Source organism: Meles meles, chromosome 3, assembly GCF_922984935.1.
Source record: "Meles meles chromosome 3, mMelMel3.1 paternal haplotype, whole genome shotgun sequence".
NCBI classification, from domain to species: Eukaryota; Metazoa; Chordata; class Mammalia; order Carnivora; family Mustelidae; genus Meles; species Meles meles.
Window position 1 is genome coordinate 4,465,960 of NC_060068.1, and position 16,832 is coordinate 4,482,791.

The window sequence follows — 16,832 nt, forward strand, 5'->3', positions numbered from 1 at the left end:
TTATTTTTCTTTATTTTCTCTGAGAGGAGCAGAGGGAGGGCCAAAGGGAAAGGAAGAGATCATCTTTTTTTAAAAAAAATATTTTTTAAATTTCTTTTCAGTGTTCCAGAATTCATTGTTTATGTACCACACCCAGTGATCCTTGCAATATGTGCCCTTCTAATACACACCACCAGGCTCACCCAACCTCCCACCCCCAACCCCTCCAATACCCCCACACTGTTTATCCGAGTCCATAGTCTCTTATGGTTCATCTCCCTCTCCAATTTCCCCTAACTCCTTTCTCCTCTCCATAGGGAGAAATCAAGTTAAACAGGTTCCACACCAGTCTCAAAACCAGGATTGGGGCTCAATCTAAAATCATCTGAGCTGAAATCAAGAGTCAGATTCTTAATCCACTGACCCAGCAAGGACCCCAAGAATTGGTACACTTATTAAAAATGATTTATGTACTAAATCACTTTTATGTGACTGGATGAAAATAACAATGAAATAGCAACATTAGTGAGTAACATAGAGTTACCAATGGTACCTTAGGAACAAAGGGTTTTAGAACACTGATGGTTACTAGGCATTTTATATTTATAATTCAGTTGAATTTGACAAGCTCTAAGCAGCAAAGTTATGTTGTGCAGACAAACAAGGATGGGTATGGTTAGGATAGGAGCCACTGGTGGCATGAAGAACAGAGAAGAACCCCTTTGGGTAGTTTATCATAACATAACAGAGCCACCACAGTTCTGTAACATGTCTGTCTGCTGTGGGTGGAAATGAAATCTCACAAAACCTTAGCTAAGATGGGGATTGGCTTGAAACCAGGAATTCTCCACTTTCAAATATGCTAAATTTATTTGTTTCTTTATGGTCCAGTGTTCTGCATCTTATATTTATATGTTATATATGTGTATGTGTTTTATATTTATGGATATATATGCTAATTTTTGTAAGGAGAATTAAGTTATATTACTTTATTAGTTAATCAATAGCAGGGTTGGTCATTGATACAGATAAAAAATAATAAGACTCCAAAATGTTTCTAGGCATTTACACTGAGAACCATTTGCAGCAATTAAACACAATGTAAATTATGCTACCTACTTCAGTGTCATTGAAGAGAGGTAATTTGACAGCATTTTATGCTTGCTACACAAATTGTCCATTGCACATAATATTAGATCATTTGTCACCACTTAACTGTTTTTTAAGATTTTATTTTAATTCCAATTAGAAAAAGTACAGTGTGATATAAGTTTCAGGTGCGTAATGTGGCTATTCAACATCTGGTGCTCATCACAGGTGTACTCGTTAATCTCCATTCCTTGTTTAATCCATGTCCCACACCTTCCCCTCTGGTGACCATAAGCATGTTCTCTAGAGTTCAGGGTCTTTTTATTTGTTTACCTTTCTCTTTTCCCCCTTCACTCCTTCATTTCTTGAATTTACATGTGAGTGAAATCATATGATATTTGTCTTTCTCAGACTGACATTTTGTTTAGCATAATACTCTTTACCTTCATTCATGTCATTGGAATGGCAAGAATTCATTCTGTTTTTATATCCATATATCTCTACATAGATTTATATTATGATATATATACCTTCTTTACCCTTTCATCTCTTGATGGGCATCTGGCCTCTTGCCATATATTTTTAAAAAGATTTTATTTATTTATTTGACAGAGAGATAGATCACAAGTAGACAGAGAGGCAGGAAGAGAGAGAGGGGGGAAGAAAGCTCCCTGCTGAGCAGAGAGAATGATGTGGGGCTCAGTCCCAGCACCATGAGATCAGAATCTGAGCCAAAGGGAGAAGCTTTTCCCCCTGAGCCACCCAGGTGCCCCTCTTTTATATTTTGGCTATTGTGTTTCTATTTACTGTATTGTTAGATACTTGTATTATTCAGTATAACTGTGACCTTTAGACTTCAACCTGCAGTTAATAAATTATTTGTAACAAAAAAGAAATAAAAAGAAAAATTACCACAAAAACAGAATGATTGGGAATATACAATTATTTTGTCAAATGTCTATTATTTTAATTTTCTAGATTAATGTAATCCCTGTCTTCAATCCTGGAATGGCATTCTTAAGGAATGAAATTAACGTACTCCTAAGCAACAGAGAACAAGTGAGATCTTTGTTTCATTTTACAGAACAGAACCTCAGAATCACTCTTTTCAGGGCCCCCATCACCTCCTTGTTTCTAAGGCTGTAGATGATGGGGTTGAGCATGGGGGTCAGGATGGTGTAGAAGACAGCCAGGACCTTGTCCTCTGTGGGAGATCGAAAGGATCTTGGGCATAGATAAGTGTAAATAAAGGGTGCATAGTAGAAAGTCACCACAGTGAGGTGGGTGCTGCAGGTCAAATAGGCCTTCTTCCTCCCTTCTGTTGACTGCATGCGGCATATAGCAAGGAGGACCCGGCCATAGGAACATGCAATGTAGATGAATGGAAACACAAGGAAAAGAGTGATGCTCAAAAACACTGTGTACTCATAGACCCAGGTGTCCATGCAGGCCAGAGTCAACATGGCTGCAAGATCACAGAAGAAATGGTTGATGGTCCTGGATCGACAGTAAGGTATATTGAGGACATATGCAGTGTGGGCACAGGAGTTGATGGAGCCCATGATCCAAGATCCTGTTATCATCAACACACACAGTCTTTTGCTCATACGAATGGGATAATGGAGAGGAAAGCAAATTGCCACATAACGATCATAGGCCATAGAGGCCAATATTAATCCTTCAGCACCAGCTAAAGCAACAAAGAAGAAGCTCTGAACTGCACATCCGATGAAAGAAATTGACTTGTTTCCAGAGAGATAATCAGAAGTCATCTTGGGGACAATGTTGGAGATGAAATTCAGGTCCATGAGGGAGAGCTGACTGAGCAGAAAATACATGGGTGTGTGTAGATGGGTGTCCAGGAGGATGAGGATAATCATGGACAGGTTGGCAAACAGAGCCATTAGGAAAATGAGAAAACTGAAAATGAAAAAATACAGGCCAATTCTTGATGGTGGGAATAACCCCAATAAAAAGAAATCAGTAGATGTTTGGTTAATATTTTCCATGGGTTATGTACGTAGTTTTCCTTAAAGAGAGACACATATTAAGTACAGAAAAATAATCTCTTTTTAATTTATTATTTTATTTCCACTGTGATTTACTGAAGACACAATTAAGCTCTTAAAATATTTAACACATATTTAAAAAAAAGTTTCACATCATAGATAAAATCTTGATGACACATACATCTGTCTACAAAATATTTCATGGAAATGTGAAAATTTGTAAGAATAATACATTTATGTGACTTTATTAAGAAAGACATATTTTATTTTTCTATGTAAATTTAATTATTATCAACATCAGAATTTATACTTCTTTAAGTATGCATTCTAAGTCAATGTAAATGCATAAATTACAAAACTTTTCTTGAAAACATTTTATCACCTTTGTGAAATTATTTTTTCTTTTATAATTAAGTCCTAATATTTCCAATACTATAGTAGTCTATTCAGTCATGCTGTAGATATATATCCTTTTTGTTTGTTCTCTTCTTTGTTGTTGTTTTTTTTTTTGCTTTTTTGTTTTTTCTTCTGTAAACAGCTTGCCAAATCCAGTATTTTAGGTGCCAAGCGTTATTGTCTGCTTATTTTTCTCTAGAAATCTATAATAAATAGTTGTGCCAAATATAAGCAGATTTTTTTATCCTTAGTCAATATTCACGTGCTTTAGTTTAAAGAAACTCTTTTCATAATGACTTATTCTAAAATTTTATTTTAGCTCCATGGCTCTGCTCAAGCTCCCTGAAAACGTCTGTATTGTGTTCATCTACTTCTTAATAATTATATAACATTATACACAGTTTTGGGTACCTTTCATTATTTTGCTTTACCTCTTGCTTTTGCGTATTTGAAACACTTTCCATTTTTAGATAAGTGCGAGAGTTTTTGCCCAAATATATCACCCCATCATAAAACTCAACTAACATAATAACAAAGAAGTAAATCTGCATAAATTTAAAGAAAGTGGGAAAGAGAGAAAAGGGTGGAATCAGAGGTTATAATATTAAAGAATTTTTGGGAGAAGAAATTTTAAGGATCAGCGTTTAAAAGGAGAAAGAGAAATGGCATTTTGAGAATATTATAAGTGGAAATGAGTGGAAGGAATCTTCTCCAGAAGGAATACAATCAGTAAGCCCAGCATGTTATGCCTCAAAAGGATTATAGTGTGGAGAACAAGCGGCCAGAGGAGTAGGAGACCTAAATTTCATCTGGTCCCAGGAATTCAGCTAGATAGTTATGGCAGCAATTCTAAGAAGAGAAAAGCAAACACTTTCTGGAAGGTAGGACATGTGGAGAAGGGAATCTGAGACCACCAGGGTGGGAGATTCCATCAGCTAACTACTGACAATTGACAGAGAAAGGAAGCACAAAAGCAGAACTTTTAGAATTATGCTCTGCTGAGGGACATAGCTCCAGTGGCTAAGTGGGGGGGGGGGGTGGAACACTCACTGGGACAGTGTGGTCTCAGAACCCAGAGGGTCACAGAAAGACTGGGGTGCCTGAGTACAATAGAGTTCCTAGGTATCAGGGCAGAAAAGCCAGGTGCAAAGACAACCAAGGAGTGAGTTGTTACTTCAGGGTTGCCATAAACTGTGATCTGAGGTACAATCAGGCCACTATTCTTCGAGCAGGGACCCCACAAGCGGAAGATCTGGGGAAACCCCCCTTCCTCCACTGGGAAGAGTGGTGTGGGAGCATGCTGCAGGACTCTGCTGAGTTTGGAGTCTCCAAACAGGGCCGTGTGCCAGGGATGGAAATACTCAGTCACAGGCTGGGTGTGATCAGAGTGTGGCCAGAGACCAGGGAGACAGAAGTGATTGACTGCTTTTCACTGAGAGTACACGGAGAGGGGGTTTCCAAGCTCTTGGCTACTTGGGGGTGGAGATTGGGAGGCTGCCATTTTCATTCTTGTTCTCCAGAACTGTATGGAAAGCTTTCAGGGAACAAAAAATACTAAGAGCTAATCCAAGCAGAACACTTAGTCTGGCCGCTGGCAAGGGTGGTGCAATTCCACCTTAGGCAAAGACATTTGAGAATCACTGCAACAGGACTCTGGAGATCTGCAAGAACATCCCGCCAAACCAAGTTTGTTGATCAATGAGAACTATAGAATACCAGTGGTAGGGAAATACAGCACATAGAATTCATGGCTTTTTTTCTTCATGATTCTTTAGTCTTTCAAAATTAAATTTTTGTTATTTTTCTCTTTTTCTATTTTTTGGAATATTCCCTCTTTCCAATTTTAACCTATCTTTTTTTTTTCCATTTTATTTATTTTTTCAGCGTAACAGTATTCATTCTTTTTGCACAACACCCAGTGCTCCATGCAAAACGTGCCCTCCCCATTACCCACCACCTGTTCCCCCAACCTCCCACCCCTGACCCTTCAAAACCCTCAGGTTGTTTTTCAGAGTCCATAGTCTCTTATGGTTCGCCTCCCCTTCCAAATTTTTTTTTTTTTAAATAAACATATAATGTATTTTTATCCCCAGGGGTACAGGTCTGTGAATCGCCAGGTTTACACACTTCACAACACTCACGATAGCACTTACCCTCCCCAATGTCTATAGCCCCCTCCCCCTCTCCCAATCCCACCTCCCCCCAGCAACCCCCAGTTTGTTTTGTGAGATTAAGAGTCATTTATGGTTTGTCTCCGGAGAAAGACAACTATCATATGATCTCCCTGATATGAGGACATGGAGAAGCAACATGGGGGAGTAGGGGGATAGGAGAAGAATAAATGAAACAAGATGGGATTGGGAGGGAGACAAACCATAAATGACTCTTAATCTCACAATTTTAACCTATCTTAACTGTTTCATCTTATCAATACCTTTTTAAAAATCTTTTTAATTTTTCATTGTTAGGGGGATACAAGATGGCAGGGAAGTAGGAGGAGGTGCCATTTCAACCTGTACCCTAAAGTGAGCTGATTACCTACCAAAGAACTCCGATCACCCATGAAATCAGACTGAGATCAGAATTATACATGTCTGGATCTCTACGGGGCAGAAGATGCCAGTGGGCTGGTAAAGTGGAGTGGGAATGTCAGACTGGTATCGGAAGATAAACAAAAGGGGGAGGGAGCCACCAGAGGCAACCCATTGGAATGTAACACCCCAATCCGAGAGTGTCCTGCGTCTGGGGACAAGCATTAACTTGGAGTCTGGTTGAAAGCACTCAAAAAGAGCAAAGGATCATGGGGGAAAATTGTGGGAATCAGGGAAGTTAGGGATGGGGGCTTAAGTCCCGAGACCCAGGACCACCCCTGGCACTGAGCCAGAGATAGTGCAGTGGAGAAACCAGGTCTTGGTTCCTAAGCCGCCAACGCACCTGATAGCGTGTGGGGTCTGGCTCCAGTGAGGGGCTGGGAGCCTCACCAGCCAGCAAAAGCACAGCCTTTTTGCAGTACCCATGCAAGCATGCTGCGCCCTCCCCTGAGAGAGGTATGCACAGGCGCCAGCCCAGCGCTCTTGGACTGGGAGAGACCAGGCACTCCCAGCCCAGGGGAGTGGGAAAATAGTGTGCGATTGCTGCTTGCTACCTCTCTTGTGGTCTGGAGATGCCCAGATAGCTGCCGCTATCATGGTTTTGGGTACAAGCAGAAGTTCCTGTGTTCCCAGGGACCACTACTCGGAACCTGCTCTGCCAGTGACCAAGAGGGAACTTATGTGCTCTGCAGTACCCAGAGGGGCACAGACTGAGGTTTCTCTCTGAGAGGAAGGTCTGGGTGCAGTTTGCTGTCCTCTAAACCTCCAAAAACCATTAAAACCATCAAAACCTGTCAAGGTGAGAGAAAAAAAAAATGAACAAAGAAACATAAAAACCTCCAGAGAACAAAAGCCTGAAAAACCATTTCCTCAGAGCCCATCCCCTTGAGGGGAATGGGAGGACTTAACTCAGGGAACATTGCCTAAAAACCCACGTGGCAGGCCCCTCCCCCAGAAAGCCAACCAGGAAAAAAAAAAAAAAAGACGACAAGAGAACAACCACCACTACTTCATAGATACAACCTTTATTTTTAATTCGTTACCACTATTCTGGTTCATTTTTTTATATAGATAATTTTTAAACCTATTTACCATCACAGTGAGATGTCCAGTACATCAAATTCCATAATAACCTTTTAACCTGAACTTTTGGATACATATACAAGTGTTTTTCTTTTGCTTTTCTATTTTTTAAGTTTTTAAAATTTTAGTTTAGTTTATTCTTTTTTTATTTTTATTTTTTTAACATTCATATAGAGTTAAACTACAAGGTAATCCCCTTTCCCCAATCAATGATACCCCTTATAGGTAAACCAATTTTTAATCCCCCTTTATCTTAGGAAAGTTGAGTCCTTTAACAAAGATATAAAGATACATCCAGGAAGAATCAGAATAACCTTTCTCACCCACACTGAGAATTTATAACCACTCTCCCATCTTTTTCTTCTGCCAGTGTTTCTGTGTATTTGTGTTTGTCCTGATAGTATATAAATCTTATATCTGGGGTTCTTTTTGACAAGGTTCTTTTTTTTCTTTTTTTTTATATATATACATATTTTTTTTCTTCTCATATACTTTTATCAGTCTTTTTGTTTCTGTTTTTGTTTGTATACTTCATAAATCTACCCTTGGTGTCCATTTGGGCTGAGCCTTCTCTTTTATGTTCTTTCTTTCCTGTTTTTCTCTCTCTCTCTCTCTTTTTCTTTTATTCTCTCTTTCTCTTTTCTTTCATTTGGGTGGAGACTCCTGATTGCTCAGAAACATTCCAGGGTGCACCTTGAGTACACCACGGTGGATACATCCAGCTACATCCATTCAGCCATCTCTCACCAAAATGAATAGGAGGAGAAATGCCCAACAGAAGAAAAATTCAGAGGATGGGCCTTCTGAAACAGAGCTAATGGCTATTGACATAGACAATATATTGGAAATAGATTTTAGGCTAACAATTATCCAGGCAATAGCTAGATTGGAGAAAGCCATGGATGACCAAATGGAATTGATTAGGGCAGAACTGAAAGCCACCAGGGATGATGTTCACAATGTTAGGGCAGAACTGACAGCCACCAGGGATGATGTTCACAAAGCTCTCAATGAGTTCCAATCTAATCTAAATTCTCTAAAAGCTAGGGTAACTGAGACAGAAGATAGAATTAGTGATCTGGAGGACAAACAGATAGAGAGAAAGGATCAGGAGGAAGCCTGGAACAAACAGCTTAGAAGCCACAAAAACAGAATCAGGGAAATAAATGACAAGTTCCAATGTCAGAACTATTGGAATCCCTGAAGGGGAGGAGAAAGAGAGAAGTCTAGAAGATATAGTGGAACAAGTTCTCCAAGAAAATTTTCCCAATCTAGCAAATGGAACCAGAGTTCATGTACTAGAGACAGAAAGGCCTCCCCCAAGATGATAGACTCTCAAAAGTTCTCGAGACACCTAATAGTAAGAATGAAGAATTATAATTGTAGGCAGACCCTCTTGAAGGCAGCTAGGACAAAGAAGCTCCTTATGTACAGAGGAAAGCCCAACAGAACAACGTCAGACCTGTTGACAAAGACCTGGCAAGCCAGAAAAGCCTGGAAAGATACATTCAGGGCACTAAATGAGAAGAACATGCAGGCAAGACTACTTTATCCAGCAAGACTGACATTCAAAATGGATGGGGAGATAAAGAGTTTCCAAGACCGACAAGGCTTAAAAGAGCATGCAACCACCAAGCCATCACTGCAGGAAATATTAAGGGGGGTTCTATAAAAGAGGAAAAAGCCTAAGAATATCATTGAACAGAAATATGGAGACAATCTACAGACAGAAAGACTTCAAAGGTAACACGATGTCAATAAAAACGTATCTATCAGTAATCACTCTCAATGTGAATGGCCTAAATGTGCCCATAAAATGACACAGGGTTGCAGATTGGATAAAACACCAGGACCCATCCATACGTTATCTACAATATACCCATTTGGAACCTAAGGATACACACAGACTGAAAGTGAAGGGATGGAGAAGCATCTTTCATGCCAATGGGCCTCAAAAGAAGGCTGGGGTAGTGATTCTCATATCAGATAAATTAGATTTTAAACTAAAGACTGTAGTCAGAGATACAGAAGGACACTCCATCATTCTTAAAGGGTTAGATAATCTAACAATTGTAAATATCTATGCCAAACTGTCAAAGAAGAAATAACACCTATTCTCCTGAAGCTGTTTGAAAAAATTGAAGCAGTAGGAAAATTTCCAGACTGTTTTTATGAAGCCAGCATTACCTTGTTCTCCAAACCAGGCAAAGAGCACACCAAAAAGGAGAATTTCAGACCAATATCACTGATGAATATGGATGCGAAGATTCTCAACAAGATCCTAGCAAACAGGATCCAACAGCACATTAAAAAGATTATCCACTAAGGAAGATGTGGTCCATATAAATGATGAAGTATTATGCCTCCATCGGAAAGGATGAATACCCAACATTTGTAGCAACATGGACAGGATTGGAAGAGATTATGCTGAGCGAAATAAGTCAAGCAGAGAGAGTCAAGTATCATATGGTTTCACTTATTTGTGGGGCATAACAAATAATATGGAGAACATGGGGAGATGGAGAGGAGAAGGGAGTTGAGGGAAAATGGAAGGGGAGATGGACTATGAGAGACTATGGACTCCAAAAAACAACCTGAGGGTTTTTTTTTAAATTAATTAATTTATTTTTATTTGCTTATTTACAGCATAACAGTGTTCATTGTTTTGGCATCACACCCAGTGCTCCATGCAGTACGTGCCCTCCCTATTACCCACCACCTGGTTCCTCAACCTCCCACACCCCACCCCTCCTGCCGCCCCTTCATAACCCTCTGGTTGTTTTTCAGAGTCCATAGTCTCTTATGGTTCATCTCCCCTTCCAGTTTCCCTCAACTCCCTCTCCTCTCCATCTCCCCATGTCCTCCATGTTATTTGTTATGCTCCACAAATAAGTGAGACCATATGATACTTGACTCTCTCTGTTTGACTTATTTCGCTCAGCATAATTTCTTCCAGTCCTGTCCATGTTGCTACAAAAGTTGGGTATTCGTCCTTTCTGATGGAGGCATAATACTCCATTGTGTATATACAACCTGAGGGTTTTGAAGGTGCGGGGGGTGGGAGGTTGGGGAACCAGGTGGTGGGTAATAGGGAGGGCATGTATTGCATGGAGCACTGGGTGTGGTGCAAAAACAATGAATACTGTTACACTGAAAAGAAATTAAAAAAAAAAAAGAAAAAAGGAAAGCCAGATGCATATAAGAAAAAACCCTGCATAAGCAATTAATGTTTGTATTGGAAAACATTTATCCACTTTGCACTCATTGGTAAAATAGCCCCCACCACAAATCCAGGAAAAAAATAGAAAAAGTGTTGGTTTTTTTCCTATACTCACTATTGATGATTTGGACTTATACATGCTAGCTTTATTCATTTCATGTGAGCCCACCTAAAGCCTACCCAATATGACTCAACATTGTTTCTTATGAAGAACCTCATTTCCTTCCCATCCAGAGAGCCCCTAAATCATTTTCTATTGTAAACAGTGCAGCTATTCTCACTCAGACGCCAGTTAAAATCTTATTATTTCCAAACTTGACCAACTCTTACATAGATTACATCACTCATTTCCTAAGCTGCCAATCTTAAATTGGGAATGATTTCAGTCCAGTAAATAATCTATAATGCCAAAAGAATTAACCTGATAGGATCAACATCTATGTGATCACAACATATATGTGAATGAAAACAGCTCTAGTTCTGTGAAATAAAATTTAATCTACATATGCCATACTGAAGTATTCTTTATTTAGTTGTAATCTCCCCTACCTTCAGGGGGTCTATTACAGCTCTGGACTCAGTATGCATTTCCTTTCCCAATGGATAATATGTATGTTTCAAATTCGATTTTTTTTTAATAAAAATCCCTTGGTTCAGACAAATTCTCACATTTTCAGTCCAATTTGCATTCATATGTTTAGTATATATTTTGTCAGAATTATTATTATTTTTAAAGTGACCCTATTTTTATGAATATAGTATCATTTAGTGTACACTTTAGTTTTACTTATCATAAATCCAGAAAAAAAGTTAACTGATGCTTGTAGATAATATCAATTGTTGATTAGAATATCAATTCCACCATATTTACTACCAGTTCACAGTAAATTATAAGGTACAACACAAATTCTTTCAAGAGTTCTATAATGTTTTGTGTTTTAAAGGAGCTTCATGTTTTTTCAAAGTACACAGAATGTAAGCAATATATTTACTTTTTAAGTTTTAACACATATATAATATATATATGAAATATACAAAAATAAAAAATTATATATTTTTAAGTTGATTTCAGTCAAATAAAACTTTCCATTGAATTTCCATAGTTAATTAAATGCTAGAATGTATCAATTGTTAATTCTGATAGTTTATTTAAAAAGTTTTTTATTAATTCTAATCAGAATTGTCTTAAGCATTATTTAAATGATAAATAAAAATACAATTAAGACATGTACTTTTATTATCATGGATATTTACAAACTTACTGGTTTGAATAACTGACATCGGTCTTCCCATCATCATATGAATGAAGTCATTTTTCTGAATAGATTTGAATATTTTTCAAACCTATTTATACTTCTCTCTGACCCCTGCTCTTGACATTTTATATAACTCCATAAAGACTGAACAGCAATCATGATTTCAGGACATCTTTGGAGATTAAGGATAACACTTGCTGTTTTGTGTGTGTATTCACTTGGGAATGTCCACTGAGACATGAACAATGCAGGTTAAATCACCAATAGCTCAGCATGTCCTTAGGACAAAGTTTAGAAATGAGTTCTGATAATTTCTGTAGCTGTTTTAATAGTTGTGTTAATCATCAATTCAGTGGACAAACAAATATATTTATTCAGACTTTTTGAATATTATGTCTCCCATGTATAAGTTCTTTATATATTTTGAATGTTAACCCTTTACTGAATATATAATTTGCAAATATCTTCTTCCAATCAGAAGCTAGCCTTTTTGTTTTGTGTATGGTTTCTTTCACTTTGCATTTAAGAAAACAAAGACTATAGTACTAAGAGTTTAATGCAGATTTTTGCTTTTCCTTCCAGAGTAGTCACATCTAGAAATATGGTCAAAGTCAAGGCAATAATTTCCTTTTTGAGGAAGACTTGAGAACATCCATTTTTTTAGTATTTGTGTATAGTGTAGAAAATGACTCAATTTAATTCCTTTGGATTAAGCTGTTCAGGTTTCACAGCACCATTTACTGAAGAGACTGTCCTTTCTCCCACTGTACATTCATATTCACCTTTTTTTTTGTAGATTAATTGACCATATAAATGTGGGTTTATTTCTGAGCTATTTTGTTGTGTTGATCTATGTGTCAGTTTCTGTTCCAGCACCATAGTTTTTTGGCTTGTTTGTTTTGTTTTATTAATTTAGCTTTGTAGTAGCTTGAAATCTGGGATTGTGATACCTCTAGCTTTGTTCTTTTTTCTCAAGGTGATCTTAGCTATTGGGGTGCCATTCTGTTTTGATTACTATTGTCTAATATTTAGTTCCCAAAACAGGAACTATAACTCCTCCCATCTTACTCTTTTTCAAAGATTTTTGGTGTATGAAATTTCCTTTATTCTGTTCCTGTGGTGCATTGTATATATTTACTTTCATATGTTGAACAATCCTGACATTCCAGGAATAAATCCAAGTAGGTCATAGTGTATAATACTTTTCATGTACTGATGAATTAGGAATGCTAGTATTTTTTTTTTTCAAGAAAAAGTGCTTGGTTTCATTACCTTACATTCAAACACCCTCGGGTGATACCCATTGAGCCTCATCCTTTTGGATGGACCTTAAGCCTCCGTGTAAGCCCTGTGCTTCTCAGGAGCAGCTTCTCCATCCTCATCTTCCACAAATATGGCAGAGGATGTAAAAATTACTGCAACATACTATATATTAAAAACAAACCTCTGTTCACTCCCTCCCAAGTAACGAAAAATGAAACAAAATAAAACATTGTTTGGAGCATGTTTCTGTAGCAATGGCGGTAGAATTGTGCCTTTCCATGCAGATATTGCCCATCCTTTCCACCTTCTAAATGGTATGGTTATAAATTTAACTTTTTTTTTCATTATTATTTTTTTAATTTCTTTATTTTCAACATAACAGTGTTCATTGTTTTTGCACCACACCCAGTGCTCCATGCAGTATGTGCCCTCCCTATTACCCACAACCAAGTTCCTCAATCTCCCCCCCCCCCCCGCCCCGTCAAAACCCTCTGGTTGTTTTTCAGAGTCCATAGTGTCTCATGGTTCATCGCCCCTTCCAGTTTCCCTCAACTCCCTCTTCTCTCCATCTCCCCATGTCCACCGTGTTCTTTGTTATGCTCCACAAATAAGTGAGACCATATGATACATGACTCTCTCTGCTTGACTAATTTCGCTCAGCATAATCTCTTCCAGTCCCGTCCATGTTGCTACAAAAGTTGGGTATTCATCCTTTCTGATGGAGGCATAATACTCCATTGTGTATATGTACCACATCTTCCTTATCAATTTGTCTGTTGAAGGGCTTCTTGGTTGTTTCCACAGTTTGGCGACCGTAGCCATTGCTGCAATAAACATTGGGGTACAGGTGTCTTTTCTTTTCACTACATCTGTATCTTTGGTGTAAATACCCAGCAGTCCAATTGCAGGGTCATAGGGAAGCTCTATTTTTAATTTCTTGAGGAATCTCCACACTGTTCTCCAAAGTGGCTGCACTAACTTGCATTCCCACCAACAGTGGAAGAGGGTTCCCCTTTCTCCACATCCTCTCCAACACACGTTGTTCCTGTCTTGCTAATTTTGGCCATTCTAACTGGTGTCAGGTGGTATCTCAATGTGGTTTTAATTTGAATCTCCCTGATGGCTAGTGATGATGAACATTTTTTCATGTGTCTGATAGCCATTTGTATGTCTTCATTGGAGAAGTGTCTGTTCATATCTTCTGCCCATTTTTTGATATGATTATCTGTTTTGTGTGTGTTGAGTTTGAGAAGTTCTTTGTAGATCCTGGATATCAACCTTTTGTCTGTACTGTCATTTACAAATATCTTCTCCCATTCCGTGGGTTGCCTTGATATTGTTATTTTGAGACTTCTCTTTTAAATATTTATTTATTTATTTACTTCTTCATCTGATAGAGAGACAGAGATAGTACAAGCAGGGGGGCAGGCAGAGGCAGAGGGAGAAGGAGAAGCAGACTCCCTACTGATCTGGGAGGCAGACGTGGGACTGTATACCAGGACCTAGGTGTCAAGACCTGAGCCAAAGTCATATGCTTACCTACTGAGTCACCCAGGTGCCCCTGAGCCTTTTTTTTCTTGTTTGATATAGTTAAAGTTTTGTCAGATTTCAAAGAACCTTCATTTAGGTTTTTTTTTAACATGATACCACTTATAATGAGGAATATAAAATAGTAAAACTCATAGAAGCAGAAGGTAGAATTGTGGTTGTCAGCGGCTAAAGTAGGAGTAAACAGGAGATTTTGGTCAGAGAATATAAAGTTTCAGTTATGCAAGATAAGTAAGTCCTAGAGGTCTACTCTACATCATAGTGTCTCTAGTACCATATTGTATACCTAAAAAATTGCCACTAGGGAAGATCTTATGTTAAGTGTTCTTTTTTTTTAAATTTCTTTTCAGTGTAACAGTATTCATTGTTTTTGCACCACACCCAGTGCTCCATGCAATACATGCCCTCCCTATTACCCACCACCTGGTTCCCCCAACCTCCCACCCCCCGCCCCTTCAAAACCATCAGGTTGTTTTTCAGAGTCCATAGTCTCTAATGGTTCATCTCCCCTTCCAATTTCCCTCAACTCCCTTCTCCTCTCCATCTCCCCATGTCCTCCATGTTCTTTGTTATGCTCCACAAATAAGTGAAACCATATGATACTTGACTCTCTCTGCTTGACTTATTTCGCTCAGCATAATCTCTTCCAATCCTGTCCATGTTGCTACAAAATTAGGTATTCATCCTTTCTGATGGAGGCATAATTCTCCATCATCATTTAGTTTTGACATCTTTCCTTGCTGCTTTTTCTTTTTTTTTCCATTTTATTTATTTTTTTCAGCGTAATAGTATTCATTGTTTTTGCACAACACCCAGTGCTCCATGCAAAACGTGCCCTCCCTATTACCCACCACCTGTTCCCCCAACCTCCCACCCCTGACCCCTCAAAACCCTCAGGTTGTTTTTCAGAGTCCATAGTCTCCCATGGTTTGCCTCCCCTCCCCAATGTCCATAGCCCCCTCCCCCTCTCCCAATCCCACCTCCCCCCAGCAACCCCCAGTTTGTTTTGTGAGATTAAGAGTCATTTATGGTTTGTCTCCCTCCCAATCCCATCTTGTTTCATTTATTCTTGTCCTATCCCCCTAACCCCATGTTGCTTCTCCATGTCCTCATATCAGGGAGATCATATGATAGTTGTCTTTCTCCGATTGACTTATTTCATTAAGCATGATACGCTCTAGTTCCATCCACGTCGTCGCAAATGGCAAGATTTCATTTCTTTTGATGGCTGCATAGTATTCCATTGTGTATATATACCACATCTTCTTTATCCATTCATCTGTTGATGGACATCTAGGTTCTTTCCATAGTCTGGCTATTGTAGACATTGCTGCTATAAACATTCGGGTACACGTGCCCCTTCGGATCACTATGTTTGTATCTTTAGGGTAAATACCCAGTAGTGCAATTGCTGGGTCATAGGGTAGTTCTATTTTCAACATTTTGAGGAACCTCCATGCTGTTTTCCAGAGTGGTTGCACCAGCTTGCATTCCCACCAACAGTGGAAGAGGGTTCCCCTTTCTCCACATCCTCGCCAGCATCTGTCATTGCCTGACTTGTTCATTTTAGCCATTCTGACTGGTGTGAGGTGATATCTCCTTGTGGTTTTGATTTGTATTTCCCTGATGCCGAGTGACGTGGAGCACTTTTTCATGTGTCTGTTGGCCATCTGGATGTCTTCTTTGCAGAAATGTCTGTTCATGTCCTCTGCTCATTTCTTGATTGGATTGTTTGTTCTTTGGGTGTTGAGTTTGCTAAGTTCCTTATAGATTTTGGATACTAGCCCTTTACCTGATATGTCGTTTGCAAATATCTTCTCCCATTCTGTCAGTTGTCTTTTGGTTTTGTTAACTGTTTCCTTTGCTGTGCAAAAGCTTTTGATCTTGATGAAATCCCAATAGTTCATTTTTGCCCTTGCTTCCCTTGCCTTTGCCATTGTTCCTAGGAAGATGTTGCTACGGCTGAGGTCGAAGAGGTTGCTGCCTGCATTCTCCTCAAGGATTTTGATGGATTCCTTTCTCTTTGCTGCTTTTTCTATACTGTTGTCATGTCTCCTGTAATCTTTAGTATTTCTTCTTTTCAAGCTTTGGGTTTAACTTTTATTTTATTTTTCTAGTTGATTAAATTATAACATTTAGTTGTTGATTTGAGAACTTTCTTGTTTGCTAAATGTAAATGTTTACTGCAATTCTCCTTAAAAATGATTTATGTGAACTTCACAGGTCTCAGTATCTTTGTCTCTGTTTCCCTATGCCTCAAGTTGTCTTCTTTTCTTTTTAATATCCACTGTGATTTCAACACTATTTCTCAAATAGTGTATTTTTCAATATCTTATAATTATGAGTTCTAGAGGCAAGTGGGTGGCTCAGTCTGTTAAGTGTCTGCCTTCAGCTCGGG

At 38.6% G+C, this 16,832-nt stretch overlaps 1 protein-coding gene across 1 annotated transcript; it reads right to left on the reverse strand.

Annotated features, from left to right (window-relative positions):
* Positions 1-2,141: 2,141 nt before the first annotated feature.
* On the reverse strand, positions 2,142-3,077 carry LOC123938989 (olfactory receptor 2L3-like). The gene has a single exon (XM_046000825.1). It carries the CDS (start codon positions 3,075-3,077, stop codon positions 2,142-2,144), a length of 936 nt encoding a protein of 311 aa, XP_045856781.1.
* Between the last annotated feature and the right edge of the window lie 13,755 nt (positions 3,078-16,832).